Source organism: Pelobates fuscus, chromosome 5 (assembly GCF_036172605.1).
Source record: "Pelobates fuscus isolate aPelFus1 chromosome 5, aPelFus1.pri, whole genome shotgun sequence".
In the NCBI taxonomy this organism is placed as follows: Eukaryota; Metazoa; Chordata; class Amphibia; order Anura; family Pelobatidae; genus Pelobates; species Pelobates fuscus.
The window spans coordinates 284060491-284076504 of record NC_086321.1 but is presented as its reverse complement, the minus strand read 5'-3'; the positions used below and the strand labels follow the sequence as shown (position 1 = coordinate 284076504).

The following is a 16014-nucleotide window of genomic DNA, read 5'->3' as shown; positions in this document are numbered from 1 at the left end:
TGGTATTTATTGACTCTGGATAAGGGAGTTCCCCTTGTTAGTGATCATTACTCACAAAAGCATTTTTGACCTGCGTTATTGTGTTTTCTTTGTGTCTCCTATTTTAGACCGTTTGATTTACATTTGTATTGAAATCTGCACTTTTCGTTAAAAAAAAAAAAAGGCACACTCTTCACCCAAAGCTCTTCAGCAAGCTAAAGTGCTTTAGGGATCTGAAGTGGTCTTTTTAGAATACCATTTGCTCATGTAACCACACTGCATTTAATTATTATTTATCTAGCGCCAGCAAATTCCGCTGCGCTGTACAATGGGTGGACTAGAAGAAAACATGTAATTGTAACCAGAGGAGAAGGCTATAATAAAGTTTATACATAGACATAATCTATACAACATATGGTGAATAGAACGCCCTGAAAAAGAGACTTTACTTTTTTTTCAAATCCTCATGAAGGCAACATCTTTAGATCTTTGTATTAACTCACAAATAGGGAACAGAAGTTGGTGAGACCACGCCCCTGTATTTATGTCTTTAAAAAATAATCCTTACTAGAAGAGTCATTCAAAATGGAAACTAAAAGCTTTTATATTAACTTCCGAGTCTAATAAGAAAGATCTACTGAAGGCAGCTAAGTCTTTTCTTTCAAGAAAATGATAACAAGGCTGTTTCGGACTTCACCCCATGGTGCTCGATGAAATGTTTCCTTAGGGGTTATTTGAACAGGAAATCTTCATGAAACGAAAACAGGGTAAATCACTAGCTGATCTCTAAATTCGCCTTGCTGTTTTGGAGAGAACAAATAAGATACTTCCCTCTCATGAAATATGTGGAGAAATAACAATTAATGGACAAGGAATTAAGAACAAATTAGAAGAACAAACGAACTATACACCAACACGTCTTAAACAAAGATGGTATTATTCAAACAACAGAGCGGGCAGAGCCTTAACAAATAAATTAAAAGCTCAAGATAAAAAAAGAAAAGAAAAATAGAATCAAACAGATAACATATGAGGGTGTGGCTTGCCTTTCTCCTCTCCATATCGCCAGGGCCTTTAGAGGATATTATGAACCCCTATAGCCAAACCCAATAAAACCGACCTTTAGACCTAGCAGTACTATCTACAGAAAAAAGAAATACACTTAACAAACCTCTTACTCAGACAGAGCTCATAAATGCAATTAGTGATATGAACAGTGGGAAGGCGCCAAGCCTTGATGGCCTCACAGCTCTTTTTTACCAGATCTTAAAACCTAAGAGTAGTCCTCTGCTGGAACGCGTGTATGGCTCCATAGATAAATCAAATGGATTTCCTCAAGAAATGCTTGAAGCCACTATTTCACCTATTTTAAAAACAGGCAGAGACCCCACTAAGGTAACCAATTATAGACCAATCTCATTAATTAACTTAGACATAAAAAAAATTCTAAAATCTTGGCACAGAGATTAAACTCCGTTATCTCAGATTTGCTACATCCTGATCAAGTTGGCTTCGTAGTAGGTAGATCGGGGGAGTATAACACCGGCAGAGTTATTAATATTATAGATGAAATCCACCATAAGGAAACTATCATTATGGCTTTCGACGCCAAAAAAGGAGATTTATAGCACAGACTCTGCGGGTGTTTGGACTTACGGGCCCATTTGCTGAAAGGACTATGGCGATATACATGCTTCCCACTGCAAGGATTACTGGTCCTTTATTTAGTTCCTTGTACTTGAAAATTTCAAAATGGCACCGGTTAGGGCTGCCCGCTAGCCCCTCTTCTTTTTGTTCCTACAGTGGAAACGCTGGCGGCCTTTTTAAGAAAGACAGTAACAATTAAAGGTTGTAAGAATCATGGTTGGACAACAAGACCACCTGGTTTCCCTTTATGCAGATGACATTCTTCTAACAATATCTTCTCCAGAATTTTCATTTTCAGAGGTTTTAAGATATTACAGATATTTAGTGTATTCTCTAACTGTAATTGTAACCAGAGGATGCACAGGAACAAAGGGGCTGAGGGCCCTGCTCTATGAGCTTACATGCTAGAGGAAGTGGGGTTTATTGACACAAAAGGTAGAGGGTAAAAACGTAGGTTGGTAGAATAGTATTCACTGACCTATATGAATTAGGATGTGGGGAGGGTAATTAACAGTTTAAATTATAGGCTTTCCTGAAGAAGTAGTTTTTCAATGATTTTTTGAAGGAGTGAAGATTGGGTGAATGTTTAACGGAGAAGGGAAGGGAGTTCCACAGGAATGGTGCAGCCCTAGTGAAGTCTTGAAGGTAAGCATCAGAGGTGGGAGTAGAAACAGAGGATAGACGTAGGTCTTCAGCAGAGCATAGGGACCTAGACAGGACATACTTGTGTATTAGGGATGATAGATAGGTTGGAGCAGCATTGTGTAGAGATTAAGGATGTGCATAGGCAAAAAATTTGGTTCGCCACTTTCGAAATTTGGGACTTCTGCAATTCCCTAACCCTACCCCTATCCCTATTAGGATTAGGGTTAGAATCCTGTCATCATTCCCTTAACCCCTTAAGGACCAAACTTCTGGAATAAAAGGGAATCATGACATGTCACACACGTCATGTGTCCTTAAGGGGTTAAATTTTCCCACCCTCTCCTGTATAGCCACTTTTCAGAAATCCAAAGCACTTCGGCAATTCAGCAATTCGCACAGTCAGACATTCGGAAGCATCCGAATGTCCGAATTGCTGAAATTCGTCCGAATTTAAATTTGGACCAAAACAAATTGCACATGTCTAGAAGAGATTTGTAAGCAAGAACCAGAATTTTAAATTGAGCCCTATATCTTACAGGAAGCCAATGAGTGGACTTACAGAGGGGTACGGCATGGGAGGTGGGGACTCTAGGCACAGTGATCAGAGTTAGAATGAAATTGTAGCTAGAATAGTGTTTAAGTTTTCTTCGAACATACCTCCACATGGGAGTATAGGTAAACAGGCGAATACATCTGTCAGACCTCAGTCTGATAGCAGTATAACTAGTACAGGTACAACATGATCAGTTCTGTATCTGACATATACACAGTTCGTTCCAGAAATATTTAGATACAGACAATTTTGGCTCTGTACACCAACACAATGGATTTGAAATCAGTCAACCGGGATGCAATTGAAGTGCAGACTTTCAGCTTTAATTCAAGAGGTTGAACAGAAAGATTGTTTGAAACGTTTAGAAATTACAGCCATTTTTATACACAGACCCCTTATTTCAGGGACTCAAATGTAATTGGACAAATTAACACAATAATATTTTAAATACTTCTTTGCCTTACAAAAATCATGGGTTGTTTTCGCAGTTGGTTTTGGGTTATCACCCATCTATAAAGTGAAGCACTGTTCAATCAACCTTGACAGTTTATATCTTATACACTTCAGAATTCATCCGGCTGCTTCTGTCTTCAGTCACCTCATCAATACCAAGTGGCCCATACTCAGTGACCCAATGCCATTGGAAGCCATGCATGCTCATGCCATCACACTGCTTTCACCGTGGTTTACAGATTACGTTGTATATTTTGGATCATGAGCCATTCCAAGCCTTCCCCATACTTTTTTCTTCCCATTATTCTGGTACAGGTTGACCAGTTTCATATGTCCAAAGAATGCTGTTCCAGCACTGGAACTGAGCTGGCTTTTTCAGATCTTTTTTGAGAAAGTATAATCTGTCCGTTTTATTCTTGAGGCTTATGAGTGGTTTGCACCTGTTAAGTCTTTTTATGGTAGACTTGATAATGATATGCCTACCTCCCGAAGAGTGTTCTTCTCTTGGCTGGATGTTGTAAAGGGGTTTTTCTTTACCATGTAAAGGATCCTACAATCTTCCACCTGTTTTCTTTTGATGTCCATGCCTTTTTGTGTTGCAGAGCTCACTGGGGATGTTCATTTTTTCCTCAGAATGTACTAAACTGTTGATTCTGCTGCTCCTAATGTCCCTGCTATCTCTGTATTAAATTTTCTTTTGCAGTCTAAGGATAGCTTGTTTCTTTGACCACATGTTGTGCGTTCACAGCAAAAGCTTCCAAATGCGAATGCCACCCTTGGATTCAACACCAGATCTTTTGCACGCTTAAATGATGAAGAAATAATGAAGGAATAGTCCACACGTGTCTATGAAACAGCTTTTGAGTCAATTGTACTATTACTTTTGGTCCCTTAAAAAAGAGGGGTCTACATATTAAAAAGAGTTCTAATTCCTAAACCTGTCCTCCAATTTGAATGTGAATGCCCTCAAATTAAAGTGGAGAGAACCCATATTCCTTATTTCACTGTAACCTGAAATAACAATACTTGTGTCAGTGTCCAGATATTTCCAGACTTACATGTAGATCATCTTGTCAAGAAGAGACAATAACCAATTCCACTGTCAAGCAGAAATCATAAACCTCAAATAAAAAAAAAATTTTTTTTAAAAAATAAAAAATTTAACGTTACAAAAACACCCTTTCAAAATTATGTTTTTTTTTTGCTTATCTCCATCAATTATTTTTAAATTAGTGATCTGATCTGTCAAAACAGAGGAGATGTGGAGAGTTGAGCTAGCTGGATATACCTACAATATACGAAATACATCACTGGTGCTGAATAGGTTAACAATCAGAGATAGTCAAATTTATGGCAACACCAGCTATATACACATGTAATATATTCTAAAAAGTGAATTAAAGGAACACTCTGGGCACCGTTTCAATTGAACCAAAATTAAGTTGTTATGGTGCCAGGAGGTCCCTGGCACTGGCCCAGCATAAGGGGTTAAACCGTTCTCGAAAAGATCAACCCCAAAGTCTGCACTGAATCTCCATGCCTCTCTTTCCGTTTTTCTAAAAATCGGAAAAACAGAAGGCTCCTGCAGAATCAGGCAGTGGTGCCACAGATTGGCTGAAATTTTCAGGGAGATTTCATGCTGGAACACAGACTTTGGGGTTTAACCCCTTAAGTTGAGCCAGTTCCTGGGACCTCCTAGCATCATAACAGCCTTATTTTGATGCAGTTGTTATGGTTCCTAAACTGTGATCTATAAGTCTCAGAGTTGAAATGTTGTTAAACAAACATTTTATTTTACATGCATTGACATTGAAAGCAATCACACAGAGGCATAAAGGGTAATGGATGAGACATATTAAAAAGATAAGTAAAAATAAACAATCATTCATACAGAGATAGTTTGCAGCAGACACAGTTGAGAAATGGACTGGCTAGGGAGAAAAAGAAAACATTAGCCAGATGATAGAGCTTTGAGAACTTGCTTTAAATAATACGCACAATGAAAAATTCATACCTGTTAGTAGACATTTGTGGATTAAAGATTGAGGAAGAACAAAGAGACAAAAGAAAACAAGACTGCAGTCACAGTTTCCTGGACAGATGTGAGAAGAGCATAGGTAACAAAGATGTTTCTTTAGGTTCCACAAGAGAAACGTCTGTCCTGGTCTAAGCCCAAATTATTCATTTCCTGAAGAAATAGGAAACATATGGCATTTGTTTCAGACATAATAAAAACACAGTTCTTTAATGTGTGGTGTATAGTAATTCTTAATCCCGACACTAGAGATACATTTATAGACTGACCAGCTCTATAGCACGGGTAGTCAACATCTGCCAAACCAAAAGCAAAGGACTACATTTCACAGGATGCCTACTAACATTTAACCTCTTCGTTATCATTTTGTTACATTGAGTCAACATTTCCTGGGCTGGATATATTGAGTAAATGTGCAATTACAAAACTGGGATACAAAAAAAAACCCTTATACCTCCCAAATGTAATGTATAGGAAGAGCCCTGATTTGAGACCTTGTACTACAAATTTGGGTTTTCCCCGTTTTGGGAGAAACTAGAAAACTGTACTCATGTTTGCACAAGGCTAGTTTAGCGAATTGTGTAACTGGCAAATCCTCACCCATCTCACTCTTGTTCCAATTTCGATATTGGCCTGCAAAGTTACATTTGACGATAGCATTGAGCTTTATGCAGACAAATCTCTGTTTGAGAATGAAAAGGTGTAGAAAAGTAGAAGGTCAGTGTTGCTGTCTAGCTACAAGCTTATATCGTACTTCTGCGGTGATGATCCCCTAGCTCCTGCAAATAATGTAGGAGAGCTAATGGCACAGCTTTTGAATGGGATAATGGCAGCTGGATATTAAAGGGACACTATAGTCACCTGAACAACTTTAGCTTAAAGCGGCACTGTCATGCCGAACTTACCTTTCCTCAATCTCTTCCTCTTCTCCCCCTCTCTCGGGATCTGTTATTCTTTTCTTCCATTCTTCTTTAGTTTTCTTTAAAATCATAAGACAAAGTAGGGACTCTGTCTTATGGAGGATTCCTCCGCTTGACCAGCTCTGACCAGCGGAGGAGCAAAGTGTGCTTCATTTCCGCTGGTCAGAGCAATTTTCCCATGATCCCTAGCTTTCCTCCCAGTTCCCACAATACTTCCTGTCAGTATTGCCGAAAGTCCTGTCACTTAGACAGAACGCCGGCAAAACTGCCGAATTGCATCCTAACAGAATGAGAACAGTTTCTCCATTGGTGTTAGGATGCAATTCGGTACTTTGTTCGTATCGGAATTTCATTCTAATGAATGAAACTCCGATCCTATTCATTGCTGTGGCTGCATCTTGCAGCCGCTTAGTAGATAGCTCCCTGATACCGTGGGAATTAGGGAGTTATCTACTAAAAGGCTGAAAGACCTGAATTGGTCTTGAAGCCAAATGTACTAATACTAAGTAAAGATTACTTAGTATTAGTAAATAATATGCCCCTACTCGCTATACCGCGAGTAGGGGCATGTCTAGTAAGCAGTGAGCAGCCTGTGGCTGCTCACTGTAAAAAAACAAACAAAAAAAAACCTAATAACCCCCCCCCCTGCGCGGGGGTTAAAGATGGGGGGGACCTACTGTCCTCCCCCCTGGCCCCCACCCCTGCGCGGTGGGTGGGGGCCCTAATAAAATAATAAGGGGGGGACCTACTGTCCTCCCCCCCTGGCCCCCACCCCTGCGCTGTGGGTGGGGGCCCTAATAAAATAATAAGGGGGGGGACCTACTGTCCTCCCCCCCTGGCCCCCACCCCTGCGCTGTGGGTGGGGGCCCTAATATTATTTTATTAGGGCCCCCACCCACAGCGCAGGGGTGGGGGCCAGGGGGGGAGGACAGTAGGTCCCCCCCCTTATTATTTTATTAGGGCCCCCACCCACAGCGCAGGGGTGGGGGCCAGGGGGGGAGGACAGTAGGTCCCCCCCTTATTATTTTATTAGGGCCCCCACCCACAGCGCAGGGGTGGGGGCCAGGGGGGGAGGACAGTAGGTCCCCCCCCTTATTATTTTATTAGGGCCCCCACCCACAGCGCAGGGGTGGGGGCCAGGGGGGAGGACAGTAGGTCCCCCCCCCTTATTATTTTAAGGGGGGGGGACCTACTGTCCTCCCCCCTGGCCCCCACCCCTGCGCTGTGGGTGGGGGCCCTAATAAAATAATAAGGGGGGGGGACCTACTGTCCTCCCCCCCTGGCCCCCACCCCTGCGCGGTGGGTGGGGGCCCTAATAAAATAATAAGGGGGGGGGACCTACTGTCCTCCCCCCCCTGGCCCCCACCCCTGCGCGGTGGGTGGGGGCCCTAGTAAAATAATAAGGGGGGGGACCTACTGTCCTCCCCCTGGCCCCCACCCCTGCGCTGTGGGTGGGGGCCCTAATAAAATAATAGGGGGGGGGACCTACTGTCCTCCCCCCCTGGCCCCCACCCCTGCGCGGTGGGTGGGGGCCCTAATAAAATAATAAGGGGGGGGGACCTACTGTCCTCCCCCCCTGGCCCCCACCCCTGCGCTGTGGGTGGGGGCCCTAATAAAATAATAAGGGGGGGGGGACCTACTGTCCTCCCCCCCCTGGCCCTCACCCCTGAGCGGTGGGTGGGGGCCCTAAATGAACCCCCCCCCCATCAAGGTGACTAGGGGTCCCAAGCCCCTAGTCACCCCCCCCACCCAAAACATTCTATCCCCTACCTACCCCCCTCACCCTAAAAATAGTGAGGGGGGAATAAAATAACTAACCTGTAAAAAATAAAAAAATAAACTTACCATTTGACGTCTTCTTTTTTCTAAATTCTTCTTTCTCCAGCCCCCAAAAAAGCCAAATAAAAATCCATCATACCCGTCGCACTTTAAAAAAAAAAAAAACGAGCGCAAAAAAAAATTAATCCATGTTCACCCATGGAGGGCACGCCGCGTACTGAGCTCCGCAGGGCGGATCAAGGCTTATATAGCCTTGCCCCGCCCTGCAATTAGGCTTAGAGCACACTGATTGGTTGGTTTAAGCCAATCAGAGTGCTCTGTGTCATTTTACACAGCGTGGGAAAATTCAAAAGAACTTTCCCACGCTGTGTAAAATGACAGATCACTGTGATTGGATGGTTTTCAAGCCATCCAATCACAGTGCTCTGTGTCATTTTACAAGCGTGGGAAAATTCCAAAGAACTTTCTCAAGCTTGTAAAATTACACAGAGCACTGTGATTGGATGGCTTGAAAACCATCCTATCACAGTGCTCTGTGTCATTTTACAAGCGTGGGAAAGTTCTTTGGAATTTTCCCACGCTTGTAAAATGACACAGAGCACTCTGATTGGCTTAAACCAACCAATCAGTGTGTTCTAAGCCTAATTACAGGGCGGGGCAAGGCTATATAAGCCTTGACCCGCCCTGCGGAGCTCAGTACGCGGCGTGCCCTCCATGGGTGAACATGGATTAATTATTTTTTTGCGCTCGTTTTTTTTTTTTTTTTTTTTTTAAAGTGCGACGGGTATGATGGATTTTTATTTGGCCTTTTTGGGGGCTGAAGAAAGAAGAATTTAGAAAAAAGAAGACGTCAAATGGTAAGTTTAATTATTTTTTTTACAGGTTAGTTATTTTATTCCCCCCTCACTATTTTTAGGGTGAGGGGGGTAGGTAGGGGATAGAATGTTTTGGGTGGGCTTGGGACCCCTTGGGACCCCTAGTCACCTTGATGGGGGGGGGGGTTCATTTAGGGCCCCCACCCACCGCTCAGGGGTGGGGGCCAGAGGGGGAGGACAGTAGGTCCCCCCCCCTTATTATTTTATTAGGGCCCCCACCCACAGCTCAGGGGTGGGGGCCAGGGGGGGAGGACAGTAGGTCCCCCCCCTTATTATTTTATTAGGGCCCCCACCCACCGCGCAGGGGTGGGGGCCAGGGGGGGAGGACAGTAGGTCCCCCCCCCTATCTTTATTTAGGGCCCCCACCCAGCGCTCAGGGGTGGGGGCCAGGGGGGAGGACAGTAGGTCCCCCCCCTTATTATTTTATTAGGGCCCCCACCCACCGCGCAGGGGTGGGGGCCAGGGGGGGAGGACAGTAGGTCCCCCCCCTTATTGTTTTATTAGGGCCCCCACCCACCGCGCAGGGGTGGGGGCCGGGGGGGGAGGACAGTAGGTTCCCCCCCTTATTGTTTTATTAGGGCCCCCACCCACCGCGCAGGGGTGGGGGCCGGGGGGGAGGACAGTAGGTCCCCCCCCTTATTTTATTAGGGCCCCCACCCACCGCGCAGGGGTGGGGGCCAGGGGGGGAGGACAGTAGGTCCCCCCCCATTATTTTATTAGGGCCCCCACCCACCGCGCAGGGGTGGGGGCCAGGGGGGAGGACAGTAGGTCCCCCCCCTATCTTTATTTAGGGCCCCCACCCAGCGCTCAGGGGTGGGGGCCAGGGGGGAGGACAGTAGGTCCCCCCCCCTTATTATTTTATTAGGGCCCCCACCCACCGCGCAGGGGTGGGGGCCAGGGGGGGAGGACAGTAGGTCCCCCCCCTATTATTTTATTAGGGCCCCCACCCACCGCGCAGGGGTGGGGGCCAGGGGGGAGGACAGTAGGTCCCCCCCCTAATCTTTATTTAGGGCCCCCACCCAGCGCTCAGGGGTGGGGGCCAGGGGGGAGGACAGTAGGTCCCCCCCCCTTATTATTTTATTAGGGCCCCCACCCACCGCGCAGGGGTGGGGGCCAGGGGGGGGAGGACAGTAGGTCCCCCCCCTTATTATTTTATTAGGGCCCCCACCCACCGCGCAGGGGTGGGGGCCGGGGGGAGGACAGTAGGTCCCCCCCTTATTGTTTTATTAGGGCCCCCACCCACCGCGCAGGGGTGGGGGCCGGGGGGGGGAGGACAGTAGGTCCCCCCCTTATTGTTTTATTAGGGCCCCCACCCACCGCGCAGGGGTGGGGGCCGGGGGGGAGGACAGTAGGTCCCCCCCCTTATTATTTTATTAGGGCCCCCACCCACCGCGCAGGGGTGGGGGCCAGGGGGGAGGACAGTAGGTCCCCCCCCCCCATTATTTTATTAGGGCCCCCACCCACCGCGCAGGGGTGGGGGCCAGGGGGGAGGACAGTAGGTCCCCCCCCCTATCTTTATTTAGGGCCCCCACCCAGCGCTCAGGGGTGGGGGCCAGGGGGGAGGACAGTAGGTCCCCCCCCCTTATTATTTTATTCGGGCCCCCACCCACCGCGCAGGGGTGGGGGCCAGGGGGGGGAGGACAGTAGGTCCCCCCCCCTTATTATTTTATTAGGGCCCCCACCCACCGCGCAGGGGTGGGGGCCGGGGGGGAGGACAGTAGGTCCCCCCCCTTATTGTTTTATTAGGGCCCCCACCCACCGCGCAGGGGTGGGGGCCGGGGGGGGGAGGACAGTAGGTCCCCCCCTTATTGTTTTATTAGGGCCCCCACCCACCGCGCAGGGGTGGGGGCCGGGGGGGAGGACAGTAGGTCCCCCCCCTTATTATTTTATTAGTGCCCCCACCCACCGCGCAGGGGTGGGGGCCAGGGGGGAGGACAGTAGGTCCCCCCCCCCTTATTACCATTTATGTTTTTACAGTGAGCAGCCACAGGCTGCTCACTGTTTAGTGGACATGCCCCTACTCGCGGTATAGCGAGTAGGGGCATTGGGGAGATTTTAATCTCCCTTGTGCTATTATGGGGGTCATATTGACCCCCATAGAGTGAGGGGGGGACCTGGGGGGCTTATGAAGTGGTGGGGAGCACAGCTCCCCACCGCTTCTGTCTTTACATATTACAAGGAGGGAGCTGCACGTCGGTAGCTCCCTCCTTGTAATAAACTGATCGAACAAACGAACACTGATACTCAGTGATACTCAGTGTTAGTTTGTTCGTCTGATTTTTTTCTATTCATTCATTCGTCTGTCTGATGAATGAATGAATAGATGAAATTCCCGTTCGCATGTCCAGGTGTTTCACTGGGCATGTGCGGGAATCTCACAGTCTGTCTAGTGTGGGTAGATGACGTATCCCACAGGGACTTCACCTACCCACACAAAGATGGCGGCGCCCTGAATAAAGATCAGGGCAGAAGATACAGATTTAAAAATAGGTAATCTGGGGGGCTTAGGGGCATTTGGGGGTGACTAGGGGGTCAATTGGATGTAGTGGAGGCGGGAGGGGGTTAAAAAAAAAAAACGGGATTCGGCATGACAGTGCCGCTTTAATGAAGCAGTTTTGGTGTATAGAACATGCCCCTGCAGCCTCACTGCTCAATCCTCTGCCATTTAGGAGTTAAATCCCTTTGTTTATGAACCCTAGTCACACCTCCCTGCATGTGACTTGCACAGCCTTCCATAAACACTTCCTGTAAAGAGAGCCCTATTTAGGCTTTCTTTATTGCAAGTTCTGTTTAATTAAGATTTTCTTATCCCCTGCAATGTTAAGACCCTGCAAGAGCCTCCTGTATGTGATTAAAGTTCAATTTAGAGATTGATATACAATTATTTAAAGGACCACTCTAGTGCCAGGAAAACACTAGTTTTCCTGGCATTAGAGTGCCCTGAGGGTGCCCCCACCCTCAGGGACCCACTCCCGCCGGGCTCTGGGGGGAGGAAGGGGTTAAACTTACCTCTTTCTCCAGCGCCGGGCGGGGAGCTTTCCTCCTCCTCTCCTTCTTCATCGCGACGTCATCGGCTGAGTGCGCATGCGCGGCAGGAGCTGCGCTCGCATTCAGCCGGTCGCATAGGAAAGCATTTACAATGCTTTCCTATGGACGCTTGCGTGCTCTCACTGTGATTTTCACAGTGAGAAGCACGCAAGCGCCTCTAGTGGCTGTCAATGAGACAGCCACTAGAGATTTTGGAGGCTGGATTAACCCTCAGTATAAACATAACAGTTTCTCTGAACTTATTATACTAATTATTACATTGTACTATGCCTCATAGTAGCATCAGAATGTATATGATGTAACTGTTCTACTCTCTTCCCATTTCGTTTTCCTCCTCTCCTTTCTCTCTGTCAGTCAAGCCTTCTCCCCATCTTATGTTCATTAATCCTTGTTGTGCAGAGGACTTGTAGCGCACCTTAACTGATTATACATGTTTTGTTGTATCTGTATCCCTTCTTGGACCATAATAAAGAATTAAATATATGAAAAACTACTAAGATTGCTGAAGGCATCCATATAAGATAGCTGCAGGCATCCATATAAGATAGCAGTGGTTTCAAACAAAAAACTTTAAAGGGACAATATAGGCACCCAGACCATTTCAGCTCAATGACGTGGTCTGGGTGCAGTGTCCAAGGCCACTTAACCCTGCAAAGATAGTTATTGCAGTTTTTTTTATGAACTGCAATAATTACCTTTATCGGTAAACTCCAGACAGCAACTAGAGGGACATCTGGATCGTTAGGAGATTTTTGGTAACATGACGCTGGACGTCCTCACACGCCGGCTGATGACTGTGGGGAATAAGCAAAGACAGACAAACCCTGAGGGACCCAGGGACCTGGCGCAGGACCCAGGTAAGTAACAGAAGGTTTTTCTTAACCCCACCTGCACCACAAGAGGGGGTGGTGTTTTCAGAGGTGGAAGTTCTAGTGCCCGGAAAATTAGTTTGTTTTTCTGGCACAATAGTTTCCTATTTTGCTAATGGTAATAGAACTGGATTAAAAATTGTTTTGTTTTTATTAGTTAAAAGACCATAAATGCCTACAAAACTTTGTAAATCTGCCCATCACATATACAAAGTAAAATAAATGATCTGTAAACACATTTAACCATTTCACCAGAAGTAATCTGGGAGTTTCATAATGCCTTAACTGCGGAAGAAGACACTTTTGATATATAACAATCTAGTCACATAATGTTAGAGTATATATCTGGCTTTAGAACGCATCATTCAGGTGAAGAGAAGATGCTCTTTGTCAGATTTGAATCATTATTTGCTTTAGTGTGGAGTCTTGAATGCTGCTAGATAAGATCATGAAGTGGATGTAGGCTCTGCGCACTTCAGCTATGAGTGGCCTGTTAAAGAGCCGTGAGCAGTAATTGCATCTCTGCGTGAATTTAGCCGAACATCTCCCCATTTATTATTAATGTTGCGGAATTCCCACGCTGACTGCTAACTCCTCGCTTCTCTGTCTGCACTCCCGCTGATCGGAGAGAGAGGAATGCTAAGCTACAACATACACTGCACTCAGGTTTTCCATGGCAGATATAGCAATAGGGCCCTTCATGTCGATTCTTTTAATCCTTTCGAAAGTTGCCATCCACACTGACAATACCTTCTTCCCTGCCAAGTGCTGGTGTAATTACTGAATAGACCCTAGTGATCTGGCATTAAATAAGGGATAACTCAATCTTCCCTCCAGCAAAGCAAAGTATTGTCAAACAATAAGGTGTGTGCCAGTTTGGCAAAGCATGGGTGAATGTGGGTTTTAAAGATGGATGCTCACCCCTCCTATCTCATGGCCTCCTCCCCCTCATTCCTATTTCTCTCTGCATGGTCGCTCCTGTGTGGCTTGATTCCCTCTGATGTGAAGCTACTCATCCTTCCCTCACTGCTTCTAAGTACACCCAGCTCATAACTGACCCCATTCACTTTTTAACCAAACCTAGACTGTGCTCTAACACATAATTAGTCTAAACTGCATACAAACCTGAGATAAGGACACTGGGGTTTATGGAGTTAAGTCTTAGTAACCCATATTACAAATATAGAAGTAGCATTCTTGCTCATTCATCCTCTTTCTTAGTTGATATTCCAATAAAAGGTATCCCACAAATTAAATGCACCCATTAATGAACATTGATCAAGGTGCTAATTTGTTTCAATTTGGAAGGCCGTGATGCAAATGAGAGACCAACCTACAACCTTCTCGGAGTTAGTCATTGTAGTGTGCGTTGTTGGGAATTCAAAGTCAATTTAAGGTATTTTTTTCCCCAATTCAGCTATTTTGCCCTAAGTATAACATTTACTATGACTTCTCAACAATTCACACTTAAGCGAATCACCATGACAACTGTGTATATGAGCGACTAAGGTTTTTCTAAATGAATGAAAAGGAAAAAAAAAAAGGTTTTTATTTATTAAATGTGGTGGATTTAAGTTACAGTATTTGCACTCACGTGCGAGAGGCATTGTTTAGGTCATTTTTTTATGCACCTGTGAAAAAATTACATTTTCTCTACATACACTGTATATTCTATTGCTTCTTTCTTTTCACTTACTGTCAATATACATGCTCCACTGTTTTGTTAATTCAAGATTTTCTTAAAATGCTAAAATGTGCACTAATTAGTTTAGAATGGTTTGTGTGTGTGTATATATATATATATATATATATATATATATATATATATATATATATATACACACACACACACATACATATACACACACATACATACACACACACACACACAATGCATGTGCTAAGCTATATGTCAACTCCCACAGTGTTCAACAGAGCTTGCATTCTTGCAGTGAAAAATACAAAACCTTCATCAAGCTATCCACTGCTTAGATGTTGGGAACTGGAAGCATGCATTACTTGTTTCTCACTGCTATTGTTTGTGTTTAATGCTACAAAGCCCCAAGCCGCCATGGAAAGTTAAGCTTTACATTTTACCATAGGAAAAAGCTGGGTCATAAGGAGACCCGAGGTTACAAAAAACAAGAACTCATTGACAATACACGTCAGATGTCAGAAAACTAGTTTTCTTTCTTTTTTTTTTTCTTTTATTTGTTAAAGGGACACTATAGTCACCAGAACAATTCCAGCTTATTGTATTTGTTCTTGTGAGTAGAATAATTCTCTTCAGGCTTTTCACAGTCAACACAGTCTTTTCAGAGAAAATGTGGCCTAGGAGTGGCCTTATTATAACTCCACTGGCCACTCCTCAGGTGGCTACTAGAGGTGCTTCCTGGGTCAGTGCTGCACATTGTGCAGTACTGGCATTCAGTGTCTCCACCCTCTGCATGCAGACACTGAACTTTCCTCATAGAGATGCATTGATTCAAGAGACAGTGTTCTGCTTTGAGCAATGTTCTTCTGGGAAACCTTGGTTCCTGGCCGTTATGTGCATGTTACTTTGACACGTACCACGTAACTAGAGAGAGTGTTGCAGACCACATGGCAATGGTAGTAACGGAATAGCAGTGACCTATTTCAGTAGCAATGCACCCTACCACACTGCAAAAAAAAAAATAGTTCAGGAATGGTTTGAGGAACAAGGTGTTGCCTTGTTCTGCAAATTCCTCAGATCTCCGATTGAGCATTGGTGGGATGTGATGGAACAACTAATCCAATCCATGGAGACACCTCACAACTTGCAAGACTTCAATGATGTGCTGCCAATGCCATGGTGCCACATACCAAAGGACATGTTCAGAGGTCTTGTGAAGTCCACTTGCACCAACCATCCATTCAGCATCAAGCCATTTTTAATGTTTTAATGCTAACTGAGAGTCCCCAGCACCCCATTCCCTATGTGTGGCTTAGGCTCATATAGAAGCATGAGCCTGAGCAGCAATGGTCCACCTTGCCAGCAATCATCACACACCGTTTACACACAGCCAGCAAACATCATGCTCATTACACACATTCGGAGCACACCACATGCATTACACACAGCTGGAACAGACACACACATTACACACAACCTGCATGCATGTGCACACTCTACACACAGTAATCACACACACTACGGGAGGAATAGAAAAGGATACTATGGAGGTGAGAC

General features: G+C 45.4%; 1 protein-coding gene across 2 annotated transcripts in view; it reads right to left on the bottom strand.

Annotated features, from left to right (window-relative positions):
* The window catches only part of HOMER3 (homer scaffold protein 3), a 134492-nt gene that overhangs the window by 93144 nt on the left and 25334 nt on the right, over nucleotides 1-16014 (bottom strand). The window contains exon 2 of one of the 2 annotated variants that reach the window (XM_063455384.1): nucleotides 5292-5465. The exons of the other annotated variant lie outside the window; for it this stretch is intronic. Coding sequence (XP_063311454.1) covers nucleotides 5292-5305 — 14 coding nt within the window. The 5' untranslated portion in view covers nucleotides 5306-5465. The remainder of the gene's footprint in view (nucleotides 1-5291; nucleotides 5466-16014) is intronic. 2 annotated transcript variants of the gene reach the window in all.